This window comes from Pleurodeles waltl, chromosome 5 (genome assembly GCF_031143425.1).
Source record: "Pleurodeles waltl isolate 20211129_DDA chromosome 5, aPleWal1.hap1.20221129, whole genome shotgun sequence".
Taxonomy (NCBI): Eukaryota; Metazoa; Chordata; class Amphibia; order Caudata; family Salamandridae; genus Pleurodeles; species Pleurodeles waltl.
In genome coordinates, this window is record NC_090444.1 from 910,084,301 (window position 1) to 910,097,049 (window position 12,749).

General features: G+C 45.0%; 1 protein-coding gene across 1 annotated transcript in view; it reads left to right on the plus strand.

Moving 5' to 3' along the window:
* The first annotated feature begins 6,987 nt into the window (after positions 1–6,987).
* Positions 6,988–12,749, plus strand: part of APMAP (adipocyte plasma membrane associated protein) — a 215,981-nt gene continuing 210,219 nt past the window's right edge. The window contains exon 1 of the mRNA XM_069235039.1: positions 6,988–7,232. Within this exon, the coding sequence (XP_069091140.1) occupies positions 7,141–7,232 (92 nt within the window). The 5' untranslated portion in view covers positions 6,988–7,140. The remainder of the gene's footprint in view (positions 7,233–12,749) is intronic.

Sequence of the window (12,749 nt, forward strand, 5' to 3'; positions counted from 1 at the left end):
TTAGACTCAGAATTCCTTCTGCTTTCTGGGTTCCTGAAGCAGTTAAACAGGGGGCCACCCACTTGACCCTTGAAGACGTTCCAGTCCTCGGGAGCCACCAGGATTCAGGAATCCTTGTATGAGTCCTCTCTTCTCAGCAGGAGTCAGTACTCAAAATTCAGGATTCTTTTTCTGGCAAGGCCTTCTTCGTTGGATGGCTCATAAAAGCCTCATGCAAGCATTAGGCAATAATAGAATGGATTATCTCAATATCCTATATTTAGGCATATCTTCGAAAGGAGTTTCAAAACTGCAACATATTAAGAAAGCGAGGGCAAGATGGGTTCTCAGGGTCCCCAGTCAAGCCCATCCCTCTCCAGACCTGCATTGGCTATCTTTTCGAAACTAACCATTTTAAATGTATCTACCAAGCCCACAAATCAGTTCATTGGGTGGGACAGATGTGATAATAGTTTTAGAAATTACACTTTTAGAAAGTTATCATTTTCCTATTTAAGGCAAAACGGCCCTTCTGCCAGTGTCCAATGTCACCTGGCTGCTGATGGCTCCTCTGTGGTGAGATGTGGATTGCTCCCAGACTGTGGACAAAGGGCTGGGTGTGGAGAAGTGTTTTTCATCTTTGAGCAGGTTGGCCGAGTCAGCTGCGCCTAATCCCTTCTTGAGCACCAAAATGACACCTGCCCTGTCACTGGGCCATGTAACTCACAACTAGGCCTAGTTCCCTTTTATCTTGTGAGTCAGCTTCACTTGAAACCCAATGGAGAGGAAGAACTGGTTTGGAGTGATCACTCCTCTGGGTGGGCATAGGGAGAACTGACCAGGGAAAGAAAGGTTATGTGCTGCTGGTTTTAGATAGAGAGTGGTACTGTGGGATTGCTTAAAGTAAATCACACAGGAAGTTCAGCAAATGTGGGTAGGGTCACCCTGGGAACTTTTAACCCATGCCCACAGGCTGACATAGGGCATTAGTGTGGCACTCCTATTACACTCCTGGACCTTTGGAGAATAAGGACTGCCCTCCTGTTTGAAGAGCCTTAAAGAAGACCAGATCTGCTTGTTTGAACTCGGGAACCCACAAGCAACTCCAAGGGTCAGCTTGCTGAGTTCCTGTATGAACTACAAGGACACAAAAAGCCTCCAGAGGCCTCTCCTTTCACCTGCTTAGGGTGGTCACCCCTAACATTTTGCCTGCCTCCCTCCACTTTTTGGACACTGTTTTTGCTGATTTTAGGACTCTGCACACTTTACCACTGCTAACCAGTGCTAAAGTTCATATGCTCTCTCCCTTAAAACATGGTGACATTGGATCATACACAACTGGCCTATTTAATTTACTTATAAGTCCCTAGTAAAGTGCACTATATGTGCCCAGGGCCTGTAGATTAAATGCTACTAGTGGGCCTGCAGCACTGATTGTGCCACTCACTTAAGTAGCCCCTTAACCATGTCTCAGGCCTGCCATTGCAAGGCCTTTGTGTGCAGGTTCACCCCCAATTCGACTTGGCATTTAAAAGTACTTGCCAAGCCTAAAACTTCCCTTTTTCTGAATATAAGTCACCCTAAAGTGGGCCCTAGGTAACCTCTAAGGCAGGATGCTGTGTAGACAAAAGGCAGGACATGTACCTGTGTAGTTTACATGTCCTGGTAGTGTAAAACTCCTAAATTCATTTTACACTGTTGTGAGGCCTGTTCCTTCCATAGGCTAACGTTAGGGCTACCCTCATATACTGTTTGAGTGGTAGCTCCTGATCTGAAAGGAGTAACCAGGTCATATTTAGTATGGCCAGAATGGTAATACAAAATACTGCTGACTGGTGAAGTTGGATTTAATATTACTATTTTAGAAATGCCACTTTTAGAAAGTCCCTGGCAGACAGGATGGAACTGAAAGGGGACCTTGTGCACTTCTAAGACACTCTTTGAAGTCTAACCCACTTCAAAGGCACATTAGGGTACTTAAGCAGGGTCTTTGACCCTACCAACTCAGACACTTCCTGGAGAAGAAACCCTGAACCATAACCTGCAACCTGGCAAGAAGAACTACCTGGCTGCCCAAAGGACTCACCTGGACTGCGAATCTGAAAGGGACTGCTGCCTTGCTGTTGCCCTCCTGCCTTGCTGCTCTCTGGCTGTGCTGAGAAGTGCTCTCCAAGGGCTTGGATAGAGCTTGCCTCCTGTTCCTCAGGACCAAAAAGACTTCATCTCTGCAAAGGAACTCCTTGTGCGGTGAAAATTGAGGCACAGCCTGCAAGAAATGATGCACAGCCTGCATCGCAGTGAAAATTTCACCGCACGCCAAACTGGAACAACGCAGCATGACTTCTCAACCAGGAGATTGAAGCAGCACCAGTGTTGCGACCGGAACTTTGACGCATGACCCACTGGATCGACGCAAAGCCGACACGGAACGACGCAGCCTGACTTCCTGAGAAGGAATCGATGCAGTGTCTGCCGTGGGACAGAAATTTCCACGCATCGCCCAACGGATCTACGCAGCTCCTGTGACTTCGTCCTGCAAGTGGCAGATTTCAACGCATCATCCCCGGGGCGTCCGAAAACCCCGCAACCCGAAGAGGATCCAAGTCCGCACGTAGGAAATCGACGCACAGCCTTCCCTGCATGAAAAATAAACAACGCATCGCCTGTGTGTGCCGGAAAAATCGACGTACACCACTCCATTTTCCACGCATCTCCTTCTCTGCGGTCCCTTGCAGAAAATTTGAATGCAAACCAGGTACTTTGTGCTTGCAAGAGACACTTGTTGCTTTTTAAGAGACTAAAGACACTTTATATCATTTCTACAGTGATATTGCAACATATACTTATTGTATCTTGATCATTTTTGACCTGCATTTTACCAAATAAATATTATATATTTTTCTAAACACTGTGTGGTGTATTTTTCTGGTGCTCTACTGTGTTATTGCATGATTTATTGCACAAATACTTTACACATTGCCTTCTAAGTTAAGCCTGACTGCTCAGTGCCAAGCTACCAGAGGGTGGGCACAGGATAATTTGGATTGTGTGTGACTTACCCTGACTAGAGTGAGGGTCCTTGCTTAGACAGGGGGTAACCTGACTGCCAACCAAAGACCCCATTTCTAACAACTGCCAACTAACCAGTTCCAAATGGAGCTGCCCGGGACCCTGTTGCTGGCCTTTGTTGAAGTGAGACCTAAATCCCAAGTGGTGCACTCAGGGCCTGGACCCTAGACTTTTCCTTAGTGTACCCCTTTTATCTAAACTACAAAAGTTGGGACTTAGAAGCTTTTTGACAACTTTTCCTCCGGAGAAAAAGTGGGAAAACGGGACCTCCGTTAGCATCAAATTGCTGGATGGATTCAACTTGCTGGTTTGCTTTGCTGAAGGAGATCTGACTTTCAGAAAAGTTTCTTAGTCCAAACCTAGAGAGCTTCAGTGGGAACAAATCTGAGATGCATTCCATCTATGTTGAGGCCTTCCCCTCTATTGACTCCAGACTTCGATTGCTGGGAGCTCTCTCCCCATCGTCAACACCTGCTCTCCATCAGCCTACTGTCATTGAGCCATGCTTCGGATCCAGCTTGCCCTGCCCAGGACTTGTCGAATACCACCTTTTTTCCAGAAAAAAATATTTAGTACGAATCTTTCCAATGCGATGACCCTGCCCCCACTGTCTTACCCAAGCTCCATTGTGGTTGGCCTTAACTTTTGACTTTGACCCAGTTTAGTCTGACCAGATAACCACTTTGTGCTTTTTGGTGCTATTTTTAATTCATTCAAACTTTAAAAATGTATATTTCCAGTTCTATTTATATAAATTCTGGTGTCATTTTATTTATAAAAATATTTTCTATTTTCTTAATTGGTTTGGGATTTTTCTTCTGTTGTGTTTTCACTTTATTACCATTTGAGTAATGTATAAATACTTACACATGCCTCTACTTCAAGCCTGACTGGTTTGTGCCAAGCTACCAGAGGGTTAAGCAAAGGTTTATTTAGTGACTTTAGAGATTCCCCCAGACAAGTAATGTGATTTTATTTAAGGTAGGGTCTCACACCCTCAACTAACCTCAGTATGTAGTGTGCCCTATGTGATAAATTAGCCCCTTCCCTGAGGGCTTCCAAATCAAACCTTGGGGGGGACCTATAAATATGAAAAAAATTGACTTTCATACCATGTGTCACTTCAGTGCATTTAAACTGCAGACTAGCCAGAGCACAGTGGTGCTTCTGGCAGATATATATATTTGTCATATAATTGAGTGGTGTAAATATCCAGTGCAGCCAACAGATGACATTTAAGTTTTGATGCTCTAGGTGCTCTTTAGGCACCATTTACAGTGGATTTATAGGGAAGATAAACAGGCCAACTAGGGAGTTGCAATGTACAGCATGTTTCAGAGAGGAAACAAGGATAAGTTACTACAGTTTAGCAGCTGTAAAGTGCACAGAGCTGTAAATTCTGTAAGAATATGATCCAGTAAAGAGGGAACACTTGGGGGAACCATACAGAAAAAACAGACTTCCGACAGTATATCACTTAAAATATGAATTTGTATTCAACTGTAAGCACTTAAACACTTGGGGGCATATTTATACTCCATTTGCGCCAAATTTGCGTCATTTTTTTTTTAACGTAAATTCGGTGCAAAACTAACTCCATATTTATATTTTGATGTTAGACAGGTCTAACATCAAAATAGTGGAGTTTGCACCAATTTTTAGATGCTTGAACCTACCATGCGTCAATGAGGTGCAAGGTAGATATTCCCATCTAAAAAGTGGTGCTAACCACATAGCCCCATATTTATCACTGTGCTAAAATGACGCATGAGTGGGAGGATGGGCTAAATAATGGTGCAAAGCTTGCTTTGCACCATTATTTTACGCCTGGGTCTGACCATGTGTTAGGGGACCTGTGGACAGATTTCCATGGTTAAACACCATGGAATGGGTCCACAGGTTCCCTCCTCAAGCCCCAGGAACACCCCACCAGAGGGACACCGGAGGATGGGGGACCCCATCCCAGGTAAGAAGGGTAAGTAGAGGTAAGTATTTTTTTTTTAACTAATGTGCCATTGGGGCCCAACTTGGGGCCCCCTCCATGGGGCAGGTGGAAATGGCCATGCCCAGGGGACTCTTGTCCCCGGTGCTGGCCATTGGGGTGGTGGGCATGACTTCTGTCTTTTTTAAGAGAGGAGTCATGTGGGATGCATGATTTTGCATCATAAAATGACACTAGGCTGGTTAGAGGCATTTTTTTTGCCTCAAGCCAACCTAACGTCATTTTTTGGTGCAAAACCCCCTTTTCCCATACCACCAACCCCACCCGGCCAATGTCAGTTTTTTTTTACGCTATCCCTCCCTTTGCACCGGCTTGCGCCATTCCATAAATATGGCTCCCGGCTAGTGCTCAGGAATGGCGCAAACTGGTGCAAAATGTTTTGATGCAAAACTGCGTTAGTGCAGTTTTGCATCAAAATGTATAAATATGCCCATTACTCTTTAGACATATTTTGCAGCAGCTTATCTATACTGTGTATAGTTCCATTTTTTTAATTGTGGAAGCCGAACCTACGACGTGTGCAGATTATTTTATATTGTTTGAACTACATAGTTAAACACAGGCTGGACCTTCATCTGAAGTGATCCCAAAAACCAAGGGATCTTTCCTACCAGAGCAATGCATTTAACGGCCTATTTTCACGAGTATTTTTTTTTCAGTTAAACTGGATGCATTAGAATTTCCTGAGTAGGTACCTATAGGTGAAAGGCGATCAAAATAGGTATGGAATATTTTGTCTTTTTAACCCATGTCAAAGACACCCTCCCCCCTACATGCCACCATTTTAGAAGAGGAAAGTGAGAGATTAAAAAAAAAAGAACGTATTTCTCCCATGATCTTTCGTTGAAGCAGAGGCAATTTCAGGTGGTAGACAGCGAAAATAAAGTCATTTTTGGCTTCAAACAACCGGAGTCCCCCGCCACTCTGCCTGACTCTAGCTCATCTCGAGTTTCTCTTGAACTCTTTTGTGTGGCTTCTGACTACCACCCACGCTATAAACTCGTGGTAGGAATTAAAGACAAATCCTTAACCTCTGATGTAAAACATGAGCAAGAGCATCTAGTGGCTGAATTGCACAATGTGAAACCAGAGAAGCTGGGATCAATCCAAGCTTCCCAAAACCTGGGATCAATCCAAGCTTTCCCACATAACCAAGTGGTGATCCTAGGCAGCTGCCTATCTTGTAATTGATTTATGAGACTATAATGCACCTCCAGGTAAAATAAGAATCTAACAAACAAAGACAAATGACAAATGCCTTCCCTTAGTTCACTAATGTCATTGTCATTGGGGGGTGGGCATAAATATTTAAAACTAAGTTCAAAACGTCACTTTTAATAACCGCCTTTTAATGCAGGGTCATTATCTAATATTCTAAGGTAAAACGCTTCTCCGTGCCAAACAATTACACTTCCCTGCATTAAGGTACTTTAACATAATTTTAACTTTGTTGCACGAACTACTTGCCAAACATTTTCAATGATTAGCTCGGGCACGGGCTCTTTGAGCCTAGCCAGACCAATGGCTCGGCTTTTTTTATTTGTTAAAAATGCGTCAATGTTGATTTATACCCTCGACCAGTAGAGTTTCTATTCCAAATTTTGAATCTACTTCACAAATAGATTGCATGGCAATCGCAGCCCCGACATATCACTTTGCGGTTACCACTTTCACATATAGTCACGCAAGGGATACTGGAACACCGTTTGTTTTCCCCCCGCAGGTTGACAGCAGTTAACCACACAAAAGGATTTGCCGCAAGTTTCTCGATTGGTGGAAGTCCCAGTGGAGCTCGAGGGTTGGGGCGAGACGACGCGCCTGGGCGGTACTTCTGATTGAAAAGACTAGTGAGAGAATGTACTTGTCTGGTGTCAACGGCCATCTTACAAGAGGAAGAAGCGCTGCCGCTGATAGGCTCTTTCTGTAGGTGGATTTGGGACCCTGTAGCTCAAGACAGCAGCCACAGCGAGAGGCGTGTGCAGCGGCCATAGGCAGGTTACAAGCAAGGTCGCTGGGTAGTCAGCGGGTGGACACACTTTCCTGGCTACCGGAGCGTGAATAGCATTTTGCTGGTGTACCTCCAGAGCAGTATGAATGACGAGGATGGGCTGCGGCAGAGGCGCCCTCTACGGGCCCACATCATTACAGAGGAGACCCCGGCGCAGGCCGCGCGTTCGAGCAGGTAACTAAGACACCCGATGTTCATCCTCTGTTCAGAATCAAGGTCTGCTTTCATGAGTAAAACCTTCATGTAGTGGGCATTTACTCGGGGTCCTCATCTTCCCGGGACCCCTAGTGAACCTTTTCTCTAGCTCACACTTAAGTTTGGTGACCACATTTGTGAAATGAAAAACCGAGACGGACACATACATAGGAATAGGACTATTTTGTCCGGATTATGTTAAATGAAGGGCTACACTGAAAAAAAACTATTATATAAATTATACATATACACATTGCTTCCACCATGTCTATTGAGACCCAGGCGCAGGATGCCAGTGATCTCACTCTTGGTGTTGTGACATGACTCATGAAGATTACCTGTAAATAACTGCCCATTACCACCTCGTCCAACCTCCTTGTCGTAGTCATTACACATTTAGGTAACACACAAGCACATTAGTGGCTTCGGTGAAGAAACGCCAACCAAATGTTCTTTCACAAAACTTATTTCAGTGTCACAATAGGAATTATGATTAACTCACCGGAGATCCTTCAGTACATTCAATCCCCCAAAGTTGTACCAGCATTCTCACCCACCAACAACCTTTAATGTGGCATATAGGTATGGGGCAAGCCCATGTTACCGAAACTGCAAATGTCTGACACTGAGGCCTCCTTCAGTGCCACTCAGGAGAGCTGCCAACCTACAGATTGATCTTCCATGGATCACATTAGGCAAATTCTCCCTCTTGGCTTATATGCAGCAATGATAGCACACTTTAGCTATTTACTCAAAGTTTTATTGGATGAGTTTAAACTTTCCCCTGCAATGCCAAAGGTTACAAACAATACAGCAACTTTCCTTAAATCACCTGCTATAACCATGTAAATTGAGAAGGCTTGGTTCACATCCGGTGTCTGAATAAACTGCCCCTCCTGAGACTCTGGATTGGACCAAATAATGGAAGTACTGTGTCAGAACCCCTTTTAGAGGTCCACAAGGCATCTAGGGGCCTCTGGTCTCAACCATGGGTGGTGAGGCCTTTAATTCCTGATGTTCTGGGCATGAGCTACTATGGATCCCCCTCAACTGGGCCAGTTACCCCTTCTGCACTTGGCTCTCATTGGTAGCTCTGGTCGCAGTCAAGGCGTCCTCGGGGTATTGTAGATACCCAGTCAGTGAAAAGAACTTGTAATACAAAGTGCAAACAGTATGAACAATAAATCAATATCTAGACAAATACTTGTTTTTATAAGCAGAAGTAGTATTTTATTCCAACTCTGCACAAGCAATGAAATGCAACATTGTAATACAACAACACAATTCCCTTGAGGTTGAGGCATTAGTAGTTGGGAGGCGAATCCCTGCCCCACCCTCCTTAGTGTAACATTTTTAGGGTTATTTCCCATTCACTGGTGGCTGTGCCAGGGAAAGCAAACTATTAGGCTGTATTCAAGAGTTCTCCTTTCTGACCTTTTAGGAACTTAGTTAAAGGTGTCTGTTGTGGTGCAGCACTGTTTGAAGTGAGTTCCACCAGGGCCCTATTGGTCCATTTCCTGTCTTAGCCGCTCTTGCGGCACAGAAGAGTGCAGTGGGTGCCTTCAAATGCGCACCTGTGAGACCTGCTCACTTTGGAGAGGTCTGGCTGCTTACGGCACTCGCAGAAGCATCCAGTGGTGCAGTCTCTCTCTTTGGAGCGGCGCTGCCAGGGGACTTTCTGATGTCTGAACAGCTTCCTGCTTACAAAGAAGCAGCAAGTTGACTTTGTTCAACAACATTGGGGAATCCTCCTTCAGCTCCTTACTGGAGCCAGCAAGAATGCAATGTCGCCAACGGCTTCTCCGGCAGTGATTTGAGGGCAGTTCCCTTGGAGCACGTGTCCAAACCGCAAGTCATAGCCTCAGTCTCTCCTTTGGATGGCGGCCAGAACCCTTGGGTAACATTGGTACCAGCAGCTCCTCTTGGCATATAGGATTGCCGTGGTACGTGGGGATATGGGCCCAGGCTCTTCCAGCTACAGCGACGTGGCCCGGACAGTAACAAGTCATGAAACGCCTGGAAAATATACTTTACTTGTGGTTTCGTGATCCATACAGGCTCACCTTAGTGCGGCGATAGGGGTATCGAAAAATCTGTGTGGTGCTCAACCGATGGCTTAGTCTACAGCAGCCCTCTTCTGGCATATCTGGGTCACCTAAAACAATCCTGCATATGGGTGATGGCCAATCTGTGCTCAGCAGAACCCTCACACCTCGCACAGGAAGTCCTCATGGTAGCACTTCCCACTCTGATATTGCTCTCTGCAATCCTCTTCCTCACAGGACACACTGGTCTTGTCAAGCATTCATGTGCTGGTGCTCCAGGCTTCAGGTCAGACGGTCTTGTTTTCCCTTCATGATAGCCCCTCACCTAGCAGGCCTTAGTCCCCTAGTCCTGGTCACAGGCAGAAGCCTTGCAGAGCTTCCCCCTTCTCTTTCAGCCCATCTGACTGCTTGACAGATGACACATTTTTGAGGACAAAACCTCCCCTTCTTATAGTCCTTTTCCAGACACCAAATATAATTTAAGGTTTGAGCCTTTGAAGTTTTATTTTAGAGTTCTGCTTCTTCTCAAGTGGGCACTTCTCCTTTTCATCTTCCTTCATGAAAGAGGTCTGTCACAGCAGGCATGACTCCAAAGTTGGTTGGCAATAACACATGTCATGGGAGTGACCAGAGTTTAGACCTGGATGTCAGCCATGTTGATGTGCCCATCAAAGGGTTAATGTCAGACCCTCGTCCTACTCTTTATGATTCTCTTATCAGCCCCATCCCCCTTCTTGATGTGTCCAGGCCCCTTCCTTGTGATCTATCACTAAGTCAAAAAGCAGTCTTGTGTTATGTAAAAGAAGTCTATTCCATTACCCTAGTGTGCCCCCACCCAGCTCAGTAGAGTACAGCAATGCTCAAATCTGTTTGGGAGAATTCCTCTCCTCCTCATGTCTGTAACATGCAGACCTGGGCTTCCCGGAATGGAACCCAGGATCCTCCATACCATGTACCAATGCAGGGCACTCACTCCATGTACATTCATTGCACACTTTCTGTTCTGCTCTAATACTTTTATGCATTATACCATTACATGTACACATGTATCAGGCACATGGTCTGTCAGTGCATTGAGTTCACAACTCAAGCTTTCCTATCTTTAACCCAGGTGTCAGTTCAAAGCACACACACTGCCGGCACACACACTCGCTTTGTGTGCTTTGCACAAATCGTCACTCGTCATGTATTGTACTTCATGCAAGCAAACATACATTCAGCATATGCAGTTCCTGTGCACACACTGCATAACACTACAACTAACGTAATTTATTCCTCCCAGGCATATATACATTCAATACATGTACTAAACTTACATGTACTGCTCCATCCTTGTACAGTACCCTTCCCTGGCAAACTAACAACTAACGCAGAGCCACTACTCCTGCGCTATGCAGCACTCCACATCTTCCTGAGGTAGGCCAAAGGTGAGTTAAGCACTTAGCAGCGGATCATTTAAAAAGGTGAGTGAGCCTGTAAGCCTCATTCCAGTAATACAGGGTAAAAAGGTCCAGTTCACTACTGCTGATCTCTACATGCTAAGTATGCAAAAATATACAAAACTCCTGGTAAAGGCGGTAGCCTTCCACTACAATGAGGGTAGCACTTTGGGCGCCCTCCTGCTCCAGCAATACCCCACTCCGTAAGACAGGCCTATGCCATGGCGCACATGCATGATCTGTGTTCGTCTATGACATAAGAATCAGCATTAGCGATCCAGAGAATAGGACCGTTGGGTACACGTCTCTTACCATGCAGAGGACTTTTCTGCCCCAACAGAACAAATCTTTGGAGTAATGAAACACAGATGGTACCTTAGGAATAAACTGTGGACCTGGTCTAAGCACTACTCTGAGGGAAACATATCAAAAAAGATTTTGGACATAGAAGGACTCACAGCTCTCCTACCATGCACACAGAGGTGATCACAACATGAAAAAAACACCTTCAAAGTAGGGAAATTTAATGGTACCTGATCCAAAGTTTCAAAAGATGAATACTGTAAAGCCTTTAAGCACAAGGACAAATCCCAAGGAGGTGCTGGGGACCTACACTGTGGTCTCTTGACAAAAACTCCATAACAACTTTGTAACCAAAGGAACTAGAGATTCACTTATGGATTCCTAAACAATCTAACAGCTGGCGTTTGGACCTGCAGGTAGGAAATAGCTTATCATTCAGAAAATCCAGAAATCTGATTTCAGTCATAATTAAACCAATTGAGTCCTTGAAAATATACCATATATCAAACAGGGGCCAATGCCTTAAATATGCTCTCAATGTTGCAGGATGCTTTGACTGCTGAGTATCCAAGGCTATTTCCGTAGATCAGCCCTTAGATTCAAGCTGTAGCCTTTTAATGGCAAAGCGTCCAACTGCAGATGCCTTAGTACTGGGTGATACAGCTGTGGACAAGCCAAAGGATACAGATGCAAGGGAATTTTCCAGCGTGGAAGTATCACCAATTGCAGAAGCAGGAGATGCCATGAGCGACAACTCCAACAAGGGACCAGTAACAGCATCCTTGCCTGATCCTGTTTTTATCTTTAAAAGTACCTTCTGAATTGGAGGGAATGTGTAAGTCAACTCCTTTGGCCATCTGAATGACACTTCATCCATCCTCCATTCCTTGGGGGGATGGGGGGTGAGCATGTGGGGGGGCATAATTGTGCAAAATCTTGGAAGCAGAGCATTCTCCTCTGATGCAAAGAGAAAGATAAAACCTATTTATTAATTCCTTAACCCCCCCGCAACAACATTAATGACATGGCTACAAATATTCTGCTCAATGGATCCACATGTATAATCTGTCTTCCTATTAGATGAATTGCCCTCAGTGACAACAGATTCAACTCTGCCCACTGACAGATCTGCTGCACTATTCCAATCAGTGAAGCACCTCTCACACTGCCCTGCTGTTTAAAGAAACAGACTACCCCCCCTTCGTTGTCTGATCTGACTTGAACTTCCTGTTAAAAATTGAGACTACAAAATGAATTAGGGCTAGATGAACAGCTTTTAGTTCTCTCCAGGAGAGGTTGACCATAGACCCTGAACTGTCTCTAGAGCAAAGACAGCCTCCATGCTCAGCTTGCTAGCTTCTGGTGGCAGTGCCACCATAGGCAGGGAATAAAATGTGGACTCTTTGAAAGTCTCTTCCTCCAGCTACCAGTGCGTCTGCTTGAGAATCTAGAAATTGACTGGTATAGTCTGATTGTAGTTCTCAGAGTTAAGACTCTAATTCAGCAGCAGGTAAATCACCAAAGGGTAAATGTTGAGTCTTGCCCAGGAAAGGATCATAACTGTTGAAGCCATTAACCCCTTTGCCCTTAACTATTTGTTTGGCTGTAGGGTTTTGACTCTATAGCAGCACAGTCAACTCTGATAGTAAAGGCCTTATTGTTGACTAAAACAGAAACACTCCCCCAAATCAGTTTTGAAGTGATCCCCC